This window comes from Carcharhinus amblyrhynchos, chromosome 21, assembly GCF_965287045.1.
Source record: "Carcharhinus amblyrhynchos chromosome 21, sCarAmb.v2.hapA, whole genome shotgun sequence".
Lineage (NCBI taxonomy): Eukaryota > Metazoa > Chordata > Chondrichthyes > Carcharhiniformes > Carcharhinidae > Carcharhinus > Carcharhinus amblyrhynchos.
The window spans coordinates 27,851,120-27,874,726 of record NC_137344.1 but is presented as its reverse complement, the minus strand read 5'-3'; the positions used below and the strand labels follow the sequence as shown (position 1 = coordinate 27,874,726).

The following is a 23,607-nucleotide window of genomic DNA, read 5'->3' as shown; positions in this document are numbered from 1 at the left end:
ATAATATCTTGTGCAAGGGATAACTCCAACAGATGCAACATCTGATCATTCTCCGATTTTCCATGGATCATAGAATGAACTATCATGGCAACAAAAGAAATCTTGTACTGCACAGGATATAATGCAACAAAGTATTTGATCTTAACTTTTAAGTATCTTCTATAAAGAATTTTAGACTTTTTCTGAGAATTAACTCAATTATTTTTGTTCTATTTTCTCCACAATTGAACTACGGCTTCAGGCAACAAACAATGGCAGTTAAAAATTTCCTCTCCTCGCTGTATGTAATGAGCCTGGTGAGACATGTTTACATCAATATCGATGTGTGGTGAGCACTACCCTCGCCTCATTCATGATTGATCAGCTGCCTTTTACTGTCACAAACAGCTGGCAGTTCACTTGCCAAAGGATGACAATGGTCATCCATTAAAATGGCTTGAGTTTCTGACAGTATCTTGTAAGAACATAAGAACTTTAAGTCACGGGTAGATAGGTTTCTGACAAACAAGGAAATTAAGGGTTATGGGGAGAAAGCGGGCAAGTGGAACTGGTCCACTTCAAATCAGCCATGATCTTGTTGAATGGCGGGGCAGGCTCAGGGGACTAGTTGGCCTACTCCTGCTCCTATTTCTTATGTTCTTATGTAACTAGAAGCAGGAGGAGCCACCTGGCCCTCGAGCCTGCGCCACCATTCAATAAGATCATGGCTGATCTTTTTGTGGACACAGCTCTACTTACCATAACCTTCACCATAACCCTTAATTCCAGTATTGTTTAAAAATTTATCTATCCTTGCCTTTAAAAATATTCAGTGAGGTAATCTCAACTGCTTCACTGGGCAGGGAATTTCATAGGTTCACAAACCTGTGTGTGAAGAAGTTCCTCCTCAACTCAGTCCTAAATCTGCTTCCCCTTATTTTGAGGCCATGCACCCTAGCTCTAGTTTCACCTGCCAGTGAACACAACTTCCCTGCTTCTTTCTCATCTATTCCCTTCACAATCTTATATGTTTCTAGAAGATCTCCATTCATTCTTCTAAATTCTAATGAGTATAGCCCCAGTCCACTCAGTCTCTCCTCATAAGCCAACCCTCACAACTCTGGAATCAACCTAGTGAATCTCCTCTGCACCCCCTCCAGTGCCAGTATATCCTTCCTCAAGTAACAGGACCAAAACTGTACACAGTACTCCAGGTGTGGCCTCACCAGTACCTTTACAGCTGCAACATAATTTCATTGTTTTTAAACTCTATCCCTTCAGCAATGAAGGACAAAATTCCATTTGCCTTCTTAACTACCTGCTGCATCTGCAAACCAACTCCTTGTGCCTCTTGCACAAGGACACCCAGGTCCCTCTGCACAGCAGCATGCTGCCATTTTTGAAATAATAGTCTGTTTTTGCCGTTATTCCTATCAAAATGGATGACCTCACATTTACCAACATTGTATTCCATCTGCCAGACCCTCACTTAGACTATCTTTATCCCTTTGCAGACTTTCAGCTTCCTCTGCACACTTTGCTCTTCCACCCATCTTAGTGTCATCTCCAAATCTTGACATACAGTTGGTCCCCAACTCCAAATCATCTATACAAATCATTAACAACACTGTCCCAACACTGATCCCTGAGGCACACCAATAGTCACAGATCACCAACCAGAAAAACACCCATTTACCCTCACCCTTTGCATTCTGTAAGTTAACCAATCCTCTATCCATGCTAATACATTTCCTGTAACACCGTGCACCTTTATCTTATGTAGCAGTCTTTGGTGCGGCCCCTTGTCAGATGCCTTCTGGAAATCCAGATACACCACATCCACAGGTTCCCCATTGTCCATGCATATGCAATGTTCTCAAAGAATTCCACCTAATTAGTCAAACATGGTCTTCCTTCATGAACCCATGCTGCATTTTTACAATGGGAAAATTTATATCCAGACCTCTCACTATTTCTTCCTTGATGATAGATTCAAGCATTTTCCCTCATACAGAAGTTAACCTAACCTGTCTATAGTTACCCGCCATTTGTCTACCTCCTTTTTTAGATAGGAGGGTGAACAGTTTGGTCACTCCACCCGCCTAATACCAATTCAGCGCCCAAAGTTAAAATCAAACCCAGGGTTGCACAAGGGAAGTGGAATTGCATATATAGACTGAAATTCTTTCTATAAAATTGAGTGTCGAATTCATGCAAAAACTGGAGTAATTCATGCTAGCTTTTTCAGTGGGAGTTCAGAGAAGAGTGCACTAACGTGGCTATCATTATAAAGCTGTGGACGGGGCCTATTCCAGCTGGAGAGGCCTGCAGCATAGCACTGAGTGGGCCACTTCGCCTGCACCGACCTGTCAGCACCGAGATCAGTACATGTGCAGTGTCCTCGCACTGTTGGCCTCCCGATTGCTGGCCATCTCAATCGCTGGCCAGCCCCATAACCCTACATCGCCAGCCCCATAACCCTACATCACCAGCCCTCCAGCCCCCACAGCCCAATCACTGCCCTTCCCTGACCATTCCTGGGCCCAGTCCCTATCCCTCCCCCATCAGCCTGCTCTGACCGTCAGCCCACCCAATTCCCCATGACAGAGCGAGTGTTACCCCCCAGCAGGATGCCTCTCCCCCCTGCTCAGAATCCCCAGCCCACCCCAATGACTGGCCTCTCTCCTTCCCCCACCAATCTTGTCTGCAGAGAGGCAGCGGGATCCTCCCACCCTCACCAATTATTCCACCAGGCCCCAATCCCCATTATGCCCTGCCCCTTGGCACTGCCCCTGCCTGATGGGCAGTGCCAAGTTGCCCCCTGGGCAATGGCACTTTGCCCCTTGGACAATGCCAGGGATCACAGTCTGGCTCCACCAGGCTGGCATTGCCCTGGCACCTGACCCTCTGGGGGGGCCCCAATGACCCCCTTCCCTCCAGGGGGGTTGGGCTGCTATTTCCCTGTTAGTGGGGAACTATTGTAATCCCCGCTGGATTGAAACACTCTGGCGGAGGGAAATCCTAGCAGGCCTGTTGATTTCAGTCCTGGACCCATTAATTGTATTTAAAATATATTCAAATAAGCACTTAAATCATTTCTGTACCTCCCCACCAATTTCCAGCGTGGAGCTGATGCTGCCAGAAATCCAGCACTGAGTATCACTATCAAGGCGGGAACGCATGTGCAAATCCCATGCATCACCTGCCACAAGAATCTCCTGGTCCTGAAGAATTAGCGCAATGGGATGGGAGAATCACCCCCATAATCTGCATTGCACAAAGGAGGCAAAATACTTAAAAAGACTGGGAGAATATCAGCATATGGAGATTGCTCTGTTATCCGAAACAGGATTTTAAAAATGCAATGTGATGTTAAAGTGCTTTGAAAGGCGGGTAAAGCTGGCTACGTTACTGCCTGCTCATTTGAGAGTGGCATGGTGGCACAGTGGTTAGCACTCGCTGTACCAGGGACCCGGGTTCAATTCTGGCCTCGGGTCACTATCCATGTGAAGTTTGCACATTCTCCTGCGTCTGCATGGGTTTCCTCCGGGTGCTCCGATTTCCTCCCACACCCCAAAGATGTGCAGGTTAGGTTGGTTAGTCATGGTAAATTGCTGCTTAGTGTTAGGGAGATTAGCAGGATCCTGGGATTACCTGGGTGAGACTGTAGTTGGTGCAGGCTCGATGGGTTGAATGGCCTCGTTCTCCACTGCAGGGATTCTATGATTTCTGGCTGTTGCTGTCAGTGCTTTGAAAAGTGACAAGACAGTGATATGAAAGTTGTGACAGGAAACTGAAAATTGCATTTCTAAGTTTACAGATATTCAAGTCATAGCCTTGATGAGTTTTTGATTTCACTGGTTCTATCTGCAAAAAGATCAATTCCGATCATCTTTACCTTGACTGATTGTTGTTACTTTCAGATGAGCAGTCAACATGGTGATATATTTCAGTAGAATCACTTGATTACCTCTGAGAGCTAGTGTTGATTAATTTAATGGACATTGGTTTGTCTCAAAAGGCAACATTACTATTACAACCCAGGTCCCCACTTTCAAGACTGTTTGGTCTACTCACATTTTTCTGTTTAGCATGGGAATCTGCCCTGGACTATAATATATCAGAAAGCAATCTCGTTTCTTGCATAAACCCTAAAAATGAAGGTGGTTATGTTCTTAAGTCTAATATAAACAGAGTGTAAAGTGAATCAGTACAACACAGAAGATGAAAGTAGATGAACATGAAGATTAATTGACCTTTAGAAACTGTGAAGAAGAGTCATAAAACGTTAGGTCTATTTCTGTCTCCACAGATGCTGCCAGACCCACTGCATTTTTTGTTTTCATTTCAGATTTCCAGCTTCTGCAGTGCTTTGCTTTTATCACCTCTTCTGTTGTTGCCATAATTCCATCTGTGAGAGATGACATTACATGATCCTCTGATTAGCATGGGCATGCTGTGTGAGAAAGTTTAATATTAGTAAATAGGAGAAAGTTAGGAACGTTAGTGTGGTTCTTGCATGAAACAAAACTTGAAATGTTAACATTGTTATCTCATCGTTGTATGTGTTCGCACAATACTTTAGTGCACTAAAACAAGCAAACTGTATCATCTTTTAACTCCATTACCAGCAACACAAGTTGCTGTCAAATCACTTCTCTGAATCAAGTTTGGTGCTGAAGTAAGGGACGCATTGGCATTGTATCGTTAATGCTTTTGTAGTGATGCACCATCCTCAATTCCATTTTGAGTGACATCCCTTTTTGCAAAGAATGTTTATCAAGGTATGAGCATGCAGTGGTGCCAATGTAATGTACTGATACCTCGATCCTCATAATGTCTAAAAATTGTGTGAATAGCATCACCTTTCTTGCTGGATGATGGTGAGGCAGTCCTTTTATCGAAAAAATGAAAGTAGATGAGCATGAAGGTTAATTGAAATACTTTTAGTGCATTACATCAAATGTTAACCTTCTAAATAATACACTTGGTTTCACTTACTAAAGATTCACTGCTTGTCTAAACCTGTGTGACGGCTGGTAGAAATATATTAAGGCTTTTTAACACATGGTATGACATGAGAGCAGATTTTCTTCTCCCTTTTAATACAGGAAAACCATTATTTTAATCATTACTTTGTCCCACTGCATTCAATTTAATGCAAATCTATTTTTAATAAAGAATGGCTCATTGATCAGAATATTTTGGTGTTCCCTGGCTGCATCAAATTTAGCTGTCGCATCCACTAAGAAGATGCGGTTTTGAGTTCAGAGGAACAGTCACAATAATTAGATTAATGGAAATGCAATTCATCTCAACAACTGTATTTAAAATTCTGACCCTTTTCTGTGATGTTGCACTGAAGTACAAATAATGTTGATTGTTTTTTTTCAATTAACTTTGGACTTGTAATAATTAAGTCCCTGTTTTATTTGATGTGATTGCAAAGAATGATTTGCTTGTTGTCATTCAGATTGAGGACATCTGAAAATGAACTACTAAATGAAACATTTAAGTTTGCCAATTAAAATACTTGCTTGTGTTTTTGTAACGCCAACGCATCCTAATATTTAATCAAACTATTTATCAAATTTAGCTTTGGTCACTGTTAGTTAACTGGAATTTAATTCGCAAAGGTTTTGTGTAATTTTTTTTATTCACTCATGTGACGTGAGCCAGCATTTATTGTTCAGAGGGCAGTAGAGAGTCAAACTTTTGCTGTGGTTCTAGAGTCATATGTAGGTCAGACCAGGTAAGGACAGCAGATTTCCTTCCCTAAAGGACATTATTGAACCAGATGGGCTTTTTCGACAATTAACAATTGTTTCATTCAGTAGATTCTTAATTCCATATATTTTTTATTGAATTTAAATTCCACCATCTGCCATGGCAGGATTTGAATCCAGGTCCCCAGAACATTAGCTAAGTTTCTGGATTAATAGTCTCACGATAATACGACTAGACCATTGCCTTCCATGGATTGACTCAAATAATAACTTTTCATATTTATTGATGATTAATATAATTTATTGGAAAATAAACATAAAACCTTGCATTAATTACCCCGAGAGCCTATTCCTCAATTTCGGACTTCTTTAATGTATTTGAAACCATATATTTGCTGTAGATCCCTCATTTTCAATGTACATTAAATACTTTTGGTATTTTACACAAAGTATAAATTTTTTAAATTCTTTTATGGGATGTGGGTGTCAATGATAAGGTCAGTATGTGTTGCCAGTCACTAATTGTCTTAAAACCAATTACGAGCCAACATGTTGCTGAAGGTTTGATGTTACATGTAGACCAGACCAGGTAAAGACAACAGATTTCCTTTCCTAAAGGGCATTAATGAAGCAGATGAGCTTTCATAATATCAATTACAATCTTATTTTCAATTCCAGATTTATTTTACATCAATTAAATTTATTTGTCGTCATCTTTCCAACTGCAAAAGTCGATTTCAGGCGGGGTGCCTGCATATGGTGCACCTTTGTTAATGTCTGAAGAGGCCAATCCTTGAGAAACAAATTCTACCACAAGCGCAGCACATAGAAGTCATAGAGGAAACAGGCCCTTCTGCCCAACTTGCCCATGCCACCCTTTTTTATAAAACCCCTAGACCAATCCCAATTGCCCGCATTTGGCCCATATCCCGCTATACCCATCTCACCCATGTAACTATCAAAATGTTTTTTAAAAGATAAAATTGTACCCACCTCTACTACTACCTCTGGCAGCTTGTCCCAGACACTCATCACCCTCTGTGTGAAAAAATTTCCCCTCTGGACGCTTTTGTATCCCTCTCCTCTCCCCTTGAATCTATGCCCTCTAGTTTTAGAATCCCCTACCTTTGGGAAAAGATATTGACTATCTAGCTGATCTATGCCCCTCATTATTTTATAGACCTCTATAAGGTCACCCCTCAGCCTCCTATGCTCCAGAGGAAAAAGGCCCAGTCTATCCAGCCTCTCTTTATAACTCAGACCATCAAGTCCTGATGGCATCCTGGTAAAGGAATGAGATGGCCTAGTATTCTCCTCTGTTTTTGTACAGTGTAATGTTTTTGCATTACACATTTCACGTGGAACGGCATTTATTAATTAATGGAATTTACATCCCATCTGCTGCTGTTTTGGGGCTTGAACCCATTAGCCTGGGCCCATGGATTATTGGGCCAGTGACATTACCAATAGACTACTGTCCTTCCCTAATATCTGGGTCAATTGGTCACTGCCGAGCTGACAGATCAGGGATTTGGTTACATATTATTCTGGGCAATCTGTAATTTTGCTGATAAATTGTTCCTTTGAGAAACCAGGATTATAATCATGAAAGGATTCAGTGTGGGAAGAGAAAAATTCTTGTCAGCTATCTACACTAAATCACTGACATTCTTTCACTGAATGAGTTACTATTTTGAACGACGATGTTTACCACATAGACATCTTTGAATGCTTACTGGTGGCTAAACCTTCTTTTAAACATTGATTCAATTGCTGAGTGCTAAATAAAAGATGGTAGTTGCCATTGTCTCAGAAAGGAGAGATAATTGATCATTATCTGCTATCTGATGACTTATCTTTGTGCACACTGCTGACACACAGGCCTTTCCAAATTTACTTTTCCTTTCCTTATTCTTTCTGTCATGAATTTTGAGTTCCTCATGTGGAAGGGTGATGGCGCTGCTACGTGGGATAGTATTTTCTTGCACCCAATGATCATGTCAAGCCCTCACAGCGCATGGATCTTAACACTGAGCTAAATACAGCTTAGACAGTGTTCACAAATGTCCCATCAGTGTGTCCTACAGTTATACTGCTCATGTCAGTTTGATATTGGTATTTGTTTGAGTGTGGAGGGACCTGGGATTATAGCACTATTGTTGGCAATAGAGGACCAGGATCTTGCCTGCCAGATGTGAAAAATGTAACAGCTAATAACCCATCCAACACAACCTCCTTGTGCTGAAATCAATATTGATATGCGTTGTGAGGAAATAAGTTACTGAACTGATTTTTTTTAAACACGGGATTGCAGAAAATACAAATTATTTCAAAAGCTGCCTGTCCAAAAATTGAAACAATTCAGAATTTCGTAATGTTCAAAAAATAGTCAGATATTTCACTGTATTTATGAAATTCTTCAAACGAGCTGCAGGTTTTTCTTTAATCAATCATATATCGGCTGCCGCTCAGAGCTCCATAATTGAACATGAGCTTCTCACAAAGTGACCCTATCATAGACCATTTTAAGTTCATGCTCCTCAGTCAGAGATGCTGAAGTATTATTGCTCTAATTGTGGTAAAATACCCCTTCACGACAAGGTCCAAATGAGAAACACAGCTGACAAGACCTATCTCCTAATGGCTCAGTGAATATGTCCAGCTGAACTGTGCAGACAAAGACTGTAGGTTCAATCCCCCAGTCTTGCCTATAGGGATTGCTATTTATATCTGCAAAGCAGTCAAGAAAGTGAAAATCATTTTTTTATTTATTCATGGGATGTGGGCATTACTGGCAAGACAAGCATTTGTTGCTATCCCTAACCGCTCTTGAACTGAATAGTTTGTTATGCCATTTCAGAGGGCAATTAAGTCAACCACATTGTGTGGATTGGGATCACATGTGGAACAAATCAGATAAGGATAGCAGATTTCCTTCCCCTAAAGAATATCAGTGAACCAGATGGGTTGGTAGAAGAACTGATGAAAGTTATCATGGTCGCCATTACTGAGATTTGTTTTCAGTTCCAGATTTATTAATTGAATTTAAATTCCATCATCTGCCATGATGGGATTTGAACTCAGGTCCAAAAAACATGAGCCTGGGTCTCTGGATTACTGGCCCAGTGACACTACCCCTATGCCATGATGTCCCTCTCAATGTTATTCTTATTCATGGTCACTGCCCAGCAAAGTGTACATTTGTACTTGTGAATTTGATTGCGTTCTTGGAAGGGGTAACCAGGAAGGTAGTTGAGGGCAGTAAGAACATAACATAAGAAATAGGAGCAGGAGTAGGCCATCTAGCCCTTCGAGCCTGCCCCGCCATTCAATAAGATCATGGCTGATCTGAAGTGGTTCAGTTCCCACTTTCTCCCCATAACCTTTAATTCCCTTGCCTACCAAAAACCTATCTACCCATGACTTAAATATATTTAGCGAGGTAGCCTACACCACTTCAACGGGCAGAGAATTCCAGAGATTCACCACCCTTTGAGTGAAAAAGTTCCTCCTCAACTCCGTTCTAAACTGCCCCCCCGCCTTATCTTGAGGCTGTGCCCTGTAGTCCTGCTGTCCTTTCTGAGTGGGAAGAATCTCTCTACCTCTACCCTATCCATCCCCTTCATTATCTTATACGTCTCTATAAGATCCCCCCTCATCCTTCTAAGCTCCAACGAGTACAGACCCAGTCTATTTAGTCTCTCTTCATAGTCCAACCCCCTCATCTCCGGTATCAGCCTAGTGAACGTCCTCTGCACTCCCTCCAAGGCCAAAATATCCTTGCGCAAGTGCAGTGACCAAAACTGCACATAGTACTCCAGCTGCGGCCTCACCAGTGCCCTGTACAGTTGCAACAAGACCTCCCTGCTTTTATATTTTATCCCCCTCGCTATAAAGGCCAGCATCCCATTCGCCTTGATCACCTGCTGCACCTGTAGGCTGGATTTTTGTGACTCATGCACAAGGACCCTGAGGTCCCTTTGCACCGTAGCATGCTGCAGCTTTTTGCCCTTTAAATAGTAATCCCTCCTACTATTATTCCTGCCAAAGTGGATAACCTCACACTTGCTAACATTGTACTCCATCTGCCAGGTCCTCGCCCACTCGCTCAGCCTATCTAGATCCCTCTGCAGACTTTCCACATCCTCCGCACAATTTGCTTTTCCACTCATCTTCGTGTCATCAGCAAATTTCGACACCCTACACTCAGCCCCCTCCTCCAGATCATCTATATAAATGGTAAATAGCTGAAGCCCCAGCACCGATCCCTGCGGCAGTCCACTAGTTACCAACCGCCAATCAGAATAGCACCCATTGATACCAACTCTCTGCCTCCTATTAGACAACCAATCCTCTATCCACTCTAACACCTTACTCCCAACTCCATGCCCCCTAACCTTCTGAAGCAACCTTTTGTGCGGCACCTTATCAAATGCCTTCTGAAAATCGAGAAACACCACATCCACTGGTTCCCCTCTGTCTACCGCACTAGTCACATCCTCATAGAAATCCAATAAATTTGTCAAACACAACTTCCCCTGAACGAATCCATGCTGCGTCTGCTCTATCAAACAATTCTTCACTAGGTGCCTCGCTATTTTGTCTTTGATGACGGATTCCAGCATTTTTCCAACAACAGATGTTAAACTAACCGGCCAATAATTCCCTGCCTTTTGTCTGCTACCTTTTTTAAACAGCGGCGTAACATTAGCTGTTTTCCAATCTTCCGGCACTTCCCCAAAATCCAGCGAAGTTTGGTAAATAATCACTAAGGCGTCTACTATCACCTCTGCCATTTCCTTCAGAACCCTGGGATGCATTCCATCCGGTCCTGGGGACCTGTCCACCATCAGTCCTGCTAGTCGATCAAGCACTACCTCTCTAGTGACAGTAATCGCATTCAGGCCCTCAACTCCTACTATCCTTCTATCTTTAATATCCAGCAAACTATTCGCGTCCTCCTCCGTGAAGACCGAGGCAAAAAACTTATTTAAGGCCTCAGCCATTTCCTCATCTCCCACCACTAAATCCCCCCTCTCATCCTCTAAGGGTCCAACAAGAGTCCAACATTCACACTAGTGCAGTTGATATTGTCTACATGGAATTTAGCAAGGCCTTTGACAAGATACTGCATGGTAGTTATTGCATAAGGCTAAATGTCATGGGATCCAGGGTGAGGTTTCTAAATGTATACAAACTTGGCTTTTTGACACACCTGATGAAGGGGCAGTGCTCCGAAAGCTTGTGGCTTGTGCTACTAAATAAATCTGTTGGACTTTAACACAGTGTTGTGAGGCTTCTTACTGTTCTTGACACAAGCCAGAGGATGGTTGTACAGGGTTGTTTTTCAAACCGGAGGCCTGTGCCTCAGGGATAAATGCTGGGTCCACTTTATTTGTCATTTATATTAATGATTTGGATGAGAATATAGGGGCATGGTTAGTAAGTTTGCAGATGACACCAAGATTGATGGCATGGAGGACAACGAAGAAAGTTATCTCCAATTGCAACCAGATCTTGATCAATTGGGCCAGTGGGCTGACGAATGGCAGATGGAGGTTAATTTAGACAAATGCGAGGTGATGCATTTCAGTAGATTGAATGAGGCTAGGACTTACTCAGTTAATAGTAGGGTGTTGGGGAGAGTTACAGAACAAAGAGATCTAGGGATACATGTTCATAGCTCCTTGAAAGTGGAGCTACAGGTGGATAAAATGGAGAAGAAGGCATTTGGCATGCATAGTTTCATTGGTCAGAACATTGAATACTGAGGTTGGCACATCTTGTTGAAGTTGTACAAGACATTGGTAAGGCCATTCTTGGAATACTGTGTACAATTATGGTCACTCTATTATTAAAGGATATTATTAAGCTAGAAAGAGTGCAGAAAAGATTTACTGGAACGCTATCGGGACTTGATGTTTTGAAAGGTTGATAGACTGGGACTTTTTCCTCTGGAGTGTAGGAGGCTGAGAGGTGATCTTATAAAGGTCTATAAAAGAATGAGGGGCATAGATCAGCTAGATAGTCAATATCTTTTCCCAAAGGTAAGGGAGTCTAAAACTAGAGGGCATAGGTTTAAGATGAGAGGGGAGCAATACGAAAGGGTGCAGAGCGGCAATTTTTTCACACAGAGGGTGGTAAGTGTCTGGGACAAGCTGCCAGAGGTAGTAGTAGAGGTGGGTATAATTTTGTCTTTTAAAAAGCATTTAGATGGTTACATGGGTAAGGTGGGTATAGAGGGATACGGGCCAAATGCAGACAATTGGGATTAGCCTAGGGGTTTTAAAAAAAAGGGAGGCATGGACAAGTTGGGCCAAAGGCCCTGTTTCTATGCTGTAAACCTCCAAGACTCTATGACTCTATGAAGGCAGGATTAGTCTCCATGTTGATGTCCCCACCTCCCTCCATTATCACCAAAGAAACTCACCAGCCATCAGGACATATATTAATAATAGCCACTTGTATATCTGTTGTAGCCAAATTCCAGGCAAGAATTGGAGGAAGATGGCAAGCAAGGAAAAAAATGTGACAGCATCAGTAAGATTGAAACCACTGTGAACTTGGTTTGTATCAAATGAAAAGCAATTAATTTGTGCCAAGTCTTGTGAATCTTCAACTTGTTAATATAAGTTACCTCGCATCCACTTGTATTCCTTTATAAGGCACACCTTTATGAAGTGACCAGTGATAGCAAGACAAAAATGCCAGAGTGAATGCTGTGCAATTGAACGTCTTTCTCTATGATTTGGATACCAGGGAGTTGTAAATAATGTACTATATACTGAAGAATAAAATCTACCAGAGAGTATTATAGATGAGACCTATTGACACTTTTTATATACTAACCATTGCTTGTAGTAATTTGGGATCTAGAAGATTAATGTCAATGAAATTCTGACCTGAGCTATCTTGCTCCTAAAATAGTGATAAATAACATATGAACAACTCAGGAATGCACCAATGGGCAAAACAGATGCATAAAATTTCAATTGAAAAGTATTTAGTATGTATGAAAATGTTGAGAGGCTAAAGATTTTTTTGTGTAATGTGCTCCAACGTGATGCCAAGTGGACCAGGTCGATTCCATTGAATCTGCTACCTGCACAGCCCAGACTGGTCTCTTCAGTGATATCAATGAGGAAAACCATGTTGGCCATACAGAAAGCAGCTGGTGGCACCCCTGCCCCTGGATAACAGATATAACCTGCATTATACCACTTGGAAGCTACAAGATTTGTTACAATTGTGAGGTTTATAAGATTATGGGAATTGTGTCTTTAAATTTAGAGTGAAGTGAAGGAGGTCATGTGGCCTATTCTATAGACAATCTGGCAGTAAGTTTGGTTGGTTTGATTGTTAAAGATCAAAGGAAGGTTTGGATTGTGTAACTGAGAAGAATGTGCAAGATTCTATGACTCTTCTATAACATTTACTTTTGGAGACAACGGCAGCAGTCTCTGAATTCACAATGGGTAGACTCTCACTCTCCTAAAGTCTCGGAAAGATGTTATAGGTAATGAATTATAAAGAATTGTGCTGTAAACTGAAAGATGAAAGAGAATGAAGGTCAAATATACAAATAATCATTTCTACCTGAATGCAAGGCAAATATGTTTCATGTTGCAATGGGCAAGGTGGCAGAGGATGCCACTGTTTGAGGTCAGGTTACAGGCTTCCCTACAAATTATTGAATCTCAGACAGGCAACAGCTTGATGTGGTCAGCAGAGAAAATTAGCTGCTTGGCTTTATGAGTTATCAGACTTGCATGCAGGATGGAGATGCTCCAGTACAAGAGATGCATCTTGCAGTTTTCTAAGGATGCCAGAAGATTCACCCCAGTATAGCCAGGGGAAGATACATCATCAGGATTGGCTTTACTGCTAGTTGTGGCTTTAAGAAACTCTCTGAAAATGATGGAAGCATCTAAGGGTGTTGCTACCTCCACCAAATTACTACTTGGCAAAACAGGGATGCAGGAGAACATTTGAAGTTGGAAGCAACTGTGGACTGTTTGCTGAAAGGACTGTAATTCCATAGAGAATCTCATGGTTGTTAAGTATAACAGGGGAACATCACTTCCTATCACTTAAAGTACGAGTTTCCTACAAAAAAAATTGCTTAATCAATAGTTTTTTTTAGTCATTTGTTACAATAAAAGATTTAAAACATGAAATTGTGCAATGTCTTTCTTTCAGCGAGTTACTGGAAGTTTGAATCTCTTTTTAGAGTTATTGGTTGCTATGGAAGTTGGAACACATTTTTGACCTTGTGTGTTTACAGTGCATAAATTTGCAGTTTGAATTAATATAAATGTTCATCTCTAAAGTTTAGCAGATCCAATATCTTTCCTGACGCCTGAGGGATCCTGTGTATGCTTAGCTCTGTTCGCTTCACTCTGTGCAAAGACTTCATTTTAACATACCTCTGCCTATGCACAATTACATTAAATGCTAGACTGTAGGGGTTAACCAACTCTGCTAGGTTGAACAATTGTAACTAGCTTGACTACATGTAGAATCAGAAGGCGTGATGGTTTAGCTAAAAATTGACTGCATTCCTGAAGGGTACACAATGCAGGTCGACAATAGTTTCCCATAACAGCAGCTGCAAGGATTATTTTTCTAAATAGACACAGCATGCAAAAAGCACTTCCAATAATGAGGTAAGAGTTGAAATGTATTTTGATTTTCAAGTGTTCAGTTTAGTCCAATTCAGTTCAGTGCTTCGGATAGCGGGACTGGCTTAGAATACAGTCTCCGAGTTCACTTCTGCTCTGTCAAGTTAATTTTTTTAAGTTCTGTTCAATAAAAGAAAACCATTTTAAAACTCCTACCAATGCTCATCTCTTCAAACGAATGAATGGACCCAGCACACCAATATTTCCAATAGCCATAACATGAGTAGGTGTTACATCAGTGTTTGCTGAGTGAGAAGATTAGCATGATATTTAGAGTTAATCCTGGGTAGGATTCTCCGGCTGTGCTCACCTGAAAATTGAAGATTCCCACCCGGCTTCAATGGAACTTTACATGAAACCTCCCCCACAAAACCCCCTTGTCCCCCACCTCCCCCCTACCAACCACCTTCCGCTACAATTCCAGTGGCGGGCAAGATGGGAAATTGTGGCCAATGAATCCCAGTGGCTTTATCTTCTACTAATTATGATGCCATTTGATAAGTTAAATCAAGTTGTTTTGATAACTGTTTAATTCATGGTTTTGGATATATTTTATTTGCCTCTAAAGTCCAAAGCCTTGTAGCTCGTAAGCTCATCAATTGTTTAAAAACCTGTGTTGTACAGAAGAATGTTTCCATGTTGTCATTGTTCTTGCTATTAAAATATTATCAGAGAAGAGATGTTTAACTTGATCTAATTCTATGATAGCATGGTTAGATTACTTCTGCTTTGGTTTTATATTGTCCATTTACAGGAGGCACCCAACCCTATGTCTTGGTAATAATGTGTCAGATTTATAGTTTTCATACTGATCAGAAAATCATTCAGAATTCTGTTCTGTTCTGCAGGAAAGTTCAGTTCAAAGTGAATTGATTATGCACACAATTGGTTCCCTTTTCAAATCTGCAATGATGCAGAAAACAAAATTTGCTGCCGACAGATAATGGTGTGACTTAAATATTGCCATGCGAAACGCAATTATTTTCATGTGTGACCAGCATAAATACCCCAAGGAGCTCTTGGTCTTTTACCTCAGATTATAAACTTCAAGTGACTGCAGGACAGTTTATTGGTTTATTTTATTGTCTGTCCATAATTCCCCTTAACAAAGCAGTCATGATCCGGGAAGGCCATGGCGTAGTGTTATTGTCACTGCACTAGTAATCTGAAGACATAGGGGACACAATGCCGTGGGGACCCAGGTTCGAATCCTAATAGGCAGATGGTAAATTTTGAATTCAATAAAAATCTGGAATTAATGATGATCATAAAACCTTTGTCAATTGTTGTAAAAACCCACCTGGTTAACTAATGTTCTTTAGGGAAAGAAATTTGCCAACCTTACCTGATCTGGCCTACATGTGACTCCAGATCCACAGCAATATGGGTAACTCTTAAATATCCTCAGGGATGGGCAATAAATGATGGCCCAACCAGTGATGCCTACATCCCATGAACGAATAAAGAATACAGTTTCTTGAACTGCTGCAACCAATCAGTTATACCAACAGTGCTATTAGGAAAGGAGTTTCAGATTTTTGACTCCTTGGTAAATGACCAGCGATGCACATTAGTTTCAAGTCAGGATGGTGTGTATCTTGGAGGGGAACATGCAGGTGGTGGTGGTCCCATGCGTCTGCCAGCGCTTTTCCTTCTTGCTGAACAGGTTTCTTGTTTGGAAGATGCTGCCAAACAAGCCTTGGTGAGGAGTTGCAGTGCATTTTGTGGGAGGTACGTCATGCTGCCAGTTTACATTGATGGTGAATGAAGTGAGTGTTTAAGTTGGTGGATGGATTGCCACTCAAGCAGGTTGCTTTGTCTTCGATGATATCAAACTTCTTGAGTGTTGTTGGAGCTGCACTCATCCAGGCAGGTGAAGAATATTCCATCACACTCCTGACTTGTGCCTTGTAGATGATGGACAGGATTTGTGAAATCAGGAAGTAGAATTCCCAGCCTCTGACCTGCTCTTACAAGCACAATATTTATTTGGCTGGTCCAGTTAAGTTTCTGATCAATGGTAACATTCAAGATATTGGCAATGGTAATGTCATTGAAAGGGAAAAGGGTTAGATTCTCTGTGTTTGCAGATGGTCATTACTTAGCACTATTATGGTGTGAATGTTACTTGCCACCTATCTGCCCAGCCCTGAATATTGTCCAAGTCTTTCTGCATATGGACATGGACTGCTTCAGATTCTGAGGAGTTGTGAATAGGATTGCACATTGTGTAATCAACAGCAAACATCCCCACTTATGACCTTGGGATAGCAGGCAGATCAATGATGAAATGACACACTACCCTGAAGAAGTCCTGCAGTCATGTTCTGGGGCTGAGATGATTGTTCTTCAATAACCTCAACCATCTTTGTAGTGGTATGTTTACTTATTTCATTGGTGTCACAAGTAGGCTTATATTAAAACTACAATGAAGTTACTGTGAAAATCCCCTAGTCACCGCACTCTGTCTCCTGTTCGGGTACACTGAGAGAGAACTTAGCATGGCCAATGCACCTGACCAGCACATGTTTCACACTATCCGGAGCACCCTGAGGAAACCCATACAGACATGGAGAGAACACACAAACGCTAACCACTGTGCCACCATGCCTCCCATGACTTCTAACAATGGAGAATTCCCCCCTTGATTCCCATAGTTTTGCCAGATAGTTACGTGCTACCTTGATGTCAAGTCACACTAACCAACCCCTGTTGTGTTCAGCTTTTTTTGCCCATGTTTGGTGTACAACTGTAATGAGTTCTGAAGCTGAGTAGCCCTGGTAAAGCCTGTAAGATAGCTTCACAAGTCCCCAGATAGTCTAAGAAGGTTCAACTGGGCAGAGTGCGCAGTTATTATCTTCTGTGCCCAGGTTGATGCCCAGTGTTATGCCAGTTTTTATTTTCAACTTCTCTGTATAGCTTTTGTACAAAAGAATTGTTTGCTTGGCTACTCCAGTGAGCTGTGAATAATTAACCACACTGCTATGGGCCTAGAGACATATGTAGGCCAGACTAGGTAAAGACACCAGATTTTACACCCCCCTCCCCACCACCCTGCCTCCCCCACAAAAAGATATTTCTCCAAAAGAGTACAATATTTAGGATTGATCAGACAGAAAAGGAAAGCCTCTCCCTTTATCTGTACTTTTTAACAAGTGAAACAAAGAAAGGCCCATTTTCCAGGCATCATCAGACAGGAACAAACAATATGAGATACGCATTGCAGTTTGTGTTCCACTAAGGAAAACAAAAATTGCTTAATATTTTCTAGCAAATGCAGTGACTTCATCATGTATACTTCCTGAATGAATCGATAGGCGATGTGTTATTTGGTGTTTCTGATGAAAGTGTTGTTGATGAAGGCGTACGTGCCTAACTGAACCAGTAGTCACTTGTACAGAGTTTTCACTTAAGATCCACATCACAGCATTAACTTTTTACACTTTTGTTCTGATCTTCAGGTGCAGGATCCGGGTAATTGACACATTTGGGACAGAGCCAGCATACAATTTTGACGATTATGCAAATCTCCATGGTTACCGAACAAACTGGGGCCACTGGAATCTCAACCCAAAGCAGTACATGACCATGTTTCGTAAGTAATCACTATATTAATGCCTCAAGAAAAAGCTAATCAATGCGATGGTGCATTTCAGCACCCCATGACAGACGGTCGTGTACTAACTCATAGTTAGTACAGCCAGATCATTTTAAAACATCCATGTTACAGTTTTCTAAATTTTGCTAAAGGCATTCTCTTTCAAATTAAAGTTACAGGGATTGCTGCATTATAGACTCATGTGGGCTGATGAAAACTGCAGCTTGCTGAAGAGTTTATCTTCATTGTAATTGTAGATAAGCAAAATATTATTTTTTGTTTTTAATAATATCTGACTGAGCAAAGGCATTGGTGTCAAAAGCAAATATCTGGCCCAGATTTTGAAGAATGGTGTATTTAAAAGACTATTATCACCATCTGATTTCTGACTTTATTAAGCATATTTATTTAGAAAATAGGTTCAGTATGCCGAGTATTGCTTTGTGCAGACTGCATTAACTTACAGCTCATTTAATGACGCAAAAGATCTTTTTCAGAAGGTATGATCCAACCATTTGTGATAAATTTTTGATTCCTGGTTCCCCTTTGACCCAAATTTGAACACTTAATGATTGTTCTGCAGTGCATGTGGAGCACTTGGTACTATACTTTTCCCCATTGGCTGTGCGGGGATAAACCAGATTCAAAGAGAAGCTATTGGTTATCCTATTATGTGGATAGAAAAGTATTTATCAACATATCAGACAGAGACAATCCTCTGCTGCTGTTTTCTCACTTCCCTCCTTTCAATACAACCAGATTTTTCTGCCATAAATATTTCCATGTTTATGCACCTAATTATAAAATATCACCAAATTTACTTATCTCTATTGGATTTTGCAATTGGTAAGAACAGCAATATTCTTGAGAACTGCCTGGAAGTATCAATGTTCCCCTCCAAGGCATGCACCTTCCCACTTGTAAAAATATCGCTGTTCCTTCATTGGCACTGGGTCAAATTCCCAGAGCATGAATTTAGAAAACAAACAAGTTATGTGACCAATCAATAGAGTGGCCCAGTTAATAAAGTGGGATGCCTCCTTACAATACATAAGGCACTTACACAGCCTATACATTTGCTCGTGCCTTTTATATATTTTTTTTGTTCTCAATAACATTTCAACTTTTTTTCATTCCTTTATGGGATGTGGGCATCTTTGGCTAAGCTAGCATTCCTTGGCCATCCCAAATTTGTCCCGAGAAGATGGTGCTAAGCTGCATTCTTGAATCACTGCAGTCCATGCAATGCAGGTACACCCACAGTGCTTTAGGGAGGGAATTCCAGGATTTTAATCCAGGACATCAATAAATTTCCAAGACAGGATGGTAAGTAGCTTGGAGGAGAATGTCCAGGAGGTGGTGTTCCTATGTATCTGCTGCCCTTGTCCTCCTAGATGCTATTGTCGTGGAATTGGAAGCTGCTGCCCAATGAGACTTGGTGGGTTCCTGCAGTGTATCTTGTAGAGGTACACACTTCTGCCATTGTGCATTGGTGGTGGAGGGAGTGGATGTTTGAGGATGTGGTGCCAAACAAGAAGGCTGCTTTGTCCTGGATGGTGTTGAGCTTCTTGATTCTTGTTGGAGATTCACTTATACAGGCAAGTGCGGAGTATCCCATTACACGATTGACTTGTACCTTGTAGATGGTGAACGAGCTTTGGGGAGTCAGGAGGTGAGTTACTCCCTATATGATTCTTAACCTCTGACTGGCTTTTGGAATCAGAGTATTTATATGGCTAGTCCAGTTCAGTTTCTGGTCAATGATAACCCTTTGGTTGTTAATAACAGGGATTCAGCGATGGATATTCACTGAATGTAAAGGGGTGATTGTTAGATCCTCTCTTGTTGGAGATAGTCATTGCCTGGCATTTGTGTAGAACAAACATTACTTGCCACTGGTCAGCCCAAGCTTGGGTGGTAACTGCTCCAGTATCTATTGTGAATGGTGTTGATCATTGTGCAATTATCAGTGAACATCCCCACTTCTGACTTTATGATGGAGCAATGTTCATTGATGAAGCAACTGAATGATGATGGTTGAGCCTCAGACTCCACCCTGAGGAACTCCTGCATTGATGTCCTGGAAGTGAGATGACTCAGGTCCAACAATCACAACCATCTTCCTTTATGCCAGGGATGACTTCAAACAACCAAGAGCAGTTTCATTGATTCCCATTGACTTCAGTTTTGCTATGGCGCTTGATGCTATACTCAACCAAATTCTGCCTCGATGTCAAGGGCAGTCATTTTAGCCTCACCTCTGACATTCAGCTTATGTGTCCATGTTCTAATCAAGGATTTAATAAGGTCAGTAGTTGAGTGACCCTGGCAGAACCCAAACAGAACTTGAGTGAGCAGGTTATTGCTAAGCAAGTGCACTGTTGATGACTACTCCCACCGCTTTATTCATGATCAAGATTAAACTGATGGGACATTAATTAGCCTGATTGCCTTTGTTCTGTTTTCTGTGTAAAGGACATACCTGGGCAATTTTCCACATTGCTGGATAGACGTCAGCGTTATAGTTGTAGTGGAAAAGCTTGGTTAGGGGCACGACAGGTACTGGAGTACAAGTCTTCAGTACTACTGCCAGATTATTGTCAGGATCCATAGCCTTCACAGTATTCAGTGCAATCAGCTGTTTCTTCATATCATGCTAAGCGGTTTGAGAAGATTGCTATCTGTAATGCTGAGGACCTCCAGAGGAGGCCGAGATGGCTAACCCACTCAGCACTTCCTCTGGCTGAGGGTTTTGCAAATGCCTTATCTTTTGATGTTTCTGGACTGTTTGTGGAGCCTCCTCCTCCAGTGAATAGTTTAATTGTCCACCACCATTCCTGACTAGATGTGGACAACAGTTTTGTTTGCAGTTCTGAAAAAAACTTAGGTCTCCCCCTTATGATTTCAGCAATCCCATACTATCAAACCCCAGCAGTCCCACAGCCTTATTAGTAAACACCAGAACATCCATAACCGTTTTGCCATAATCTAGGGAAATTTGCCAGGTTTCCAAAGCCCAAATCTGTCCCTCAGTATTACTGATGCTGAAAGTTTCTGGTGAGCTACGTGGAAGGCCAGTTAGGGATGGACCACTTCCAGATTCCAGTTAAATGAGGTAACAGGTCATAAAACACCTCTGCCCCTTCGCTGCTGAGAAGGCCCAGCCTCTAGCAGACTCACCAATCTGCTGTCCAAAAGTTAAAATGTGTTTGAAATCTTCTTGATCTGTTGGTCTCTGAAATGGGAGGTAAAATGACAAACATTAGGAGATACTTCAAAGAGATTTTGGTAACAGAATATTGTTCTGGCTGTCAGCAAACAGAAGAAAGACAGCAGTATGTAAGGGGTGGATCTTCCTTGCATTAAATAAGATGATTCACTGATGCTGGGGAAGCATGGTATGTTCATTATTTGCTTTTATTACATAACCTGCATTGATTATAGAAATGAATTTAATCATCACTCTCCATGCCCTGTGGTTGTGAAATAAAGTAGGTTGGCATTTCTAGCCTCCGTTCTTTGTCTCATTTGACCAATGCTGCTTTGAAGGATCTGAAGAAATACTTCCATGAAAGCCGTGAATATTCCTACTGGATCAAAAGGATTGCTATTATTTTAATCTTAGTTACTCTGGTCAGGATGTTCCAGCCCTGCCCACCCACCGCAGGGATTGACCAGACCTGCCGAAAGTCAGTGGACTTTTGGCTGGCCTGCTGCACCCCCGCAGCGGGTCCAGCCACAGCAGGATTGGAAAATCCCAACCTCTCTGTGCATGTAGGTGTAAAGTAGTGTGGGATTGCTTATATAAATGATGCCACTGAACCAAAAAAGGTATCTACAAGAATCCCAATTTCATAACAGCCATTAAATTAAAATGGAATTTGACATTTTGAGTAACTATAAATCAGTCGACCTGATTTTACCCCCACAGAGCATGAATGATCCTATTATCATAGAACAGAACATGGTTTAGACTCAACACAAGTAATACCTTGGAAGATCTACTGTTAAATAAACATGAATTAATTATACACCATTGGTTACTGAAGTATTTGGAAATGAATTATAAAAAAGTCAAAAGAATAAATACCTTGCAAACAGCGTTTCTGTTAGGAATTTCCATTTCACATCTCGTGAGGAAATCTAAATCGGTAAAAAACCCGTTGCGGATTCATCACAACAACTTGTTCCGCGACCAGATGGGTTGGTTACCTTGAACTGATTGACATATATCTGGAAACTCTTCTGGGAAAAGCTCTCAACAAAATGAGAACATTTGTTCATTAATAAGATGAAGAGTCTGAAGATTTTGATTTGGTTACTTCAAGGCAGATTTGAGATATTGGGCTCACTGTTCTTGCAATCCACCTTTTGATATCGAAAGTGATTTGTGAATTTTTTTTAAACAATATTTGTTTTACAGTATTTCAATTCAACAAACAAATTATTATAAATGAAAATAAATGCAGAATACTGCAAACTGTACACAGTTCTGGTCACCCTATTATAGGAAAGATATTATTAAACTAGAAAGAGTGCAGAAAAGATTTACTAGGACGCTATCGGGACTTGACGGTTTAAGTTATAAGGAGAAGCTGGAACTTTTTTCCATAGCACATAGATGGTGGAGGGTGACCTCATAGAGGTCTATAAAATAATGAGGGGCATTGATAAGGGAGAAAGTCAACATCTTTTCCCAAAGAAAAGGGAATCTAAAACTAGAGGGCATAGGTTTTTCTCAGTGGTGTGTGTCTGGAACGAACTGCCAGTGGCAGAGCCGGGTACAATTTTTCTTTTAAGACAGTTACATGGGTAAAATGGGTAGAGAGGGATATGGGCCAAAAGCAGGCAATTGGGACTAGCTTAGTGGTAAAAACTGGGCGGCATGGACAAATTGGGCTGAAGAGCCTGTATCCATACTGTAAACCTCTGTGCCTCTACGTTGGAATATGAAACAAAACAGAAAATGCTGGAAAATCTCAGCAGGTTTGACAGCATCTGTGGAGAGAGAGACTAGAGCCAATATTTTGAATCAGGACGACCCTTCTTTGGAGCTCTTTCTATTTTTCCGATGAAGGGTGTGACAAAGGGTGATCCTGACTCAAAACGTTGGCTCTATTATCTCTCCACCTGCTGAGGTTTTCCAGCATTTTCTGTTTTTATTATAAACTAAACTTGATCATTTTGCACAATCACCAGATCTCCAGTGCTCTGCAGCAACTTGAAGCTAGAATAACCGGTTAACATCATTACAGTAATAAAAGCTAAACACTGCGGGTGCTGGAAATCTGAAATAAAAACAAATACAGCAGGTCAGGCCAGCAGCTATGGAGAAAGAAACAGAGTTAACACTTTAAGTCCATTTGAGGGAGTTAGTTTGGTGATTTCATTGCAGGTGGCCACCTAATTGACTGCCCAGTGGGCTGGCTATCCAATTAAGGACAGTTGGTGAGTTCTTGATGCGGCTAGCCCCAATCAGAGGAGCTACTGGGTGATGTGAGTACTAAGGCAGGCAGGACACTTCGAGGGACCCTCAAAATGGAGGTGCCCTAGGATAGGTAAGTAGGAATAATAAATTCAACATGGTCAAGGCTTGAGGGGAGAAGGGGGGCTGGTACAGAGA

The 23,607-nt window shown here is 41.4% G+C and overlaps 1 protein-coding gene across 2 annotated transcripts in view; it reads left to right on the top strand.

Moving 5' to 3' along the window:
* The window catches only part of mgat5b (alpha-1,6-mannosylglycoprotein 6-beta-N-acetylglucosaminyltransferase B), an 834,607-nt gene that overhangs the window by 697,437 nt on the left and 113,563 nt on the right, over nucleotides 1–23,607 (top strand). For both annotated transcript variants that reach the window (XM_080208895.1, XM_080208894.1), the window contains exon 10: nucleotides 17,848–17,981. In XM_080208895.1, the coding sequence (XP_080065021.1) occupies nucleotides 17,848–17,981 (134 nt within the window). The remainder of the gene's footprint in view (nucleotides 1–17,847; nucleotides 17,982–23,607) is intronic.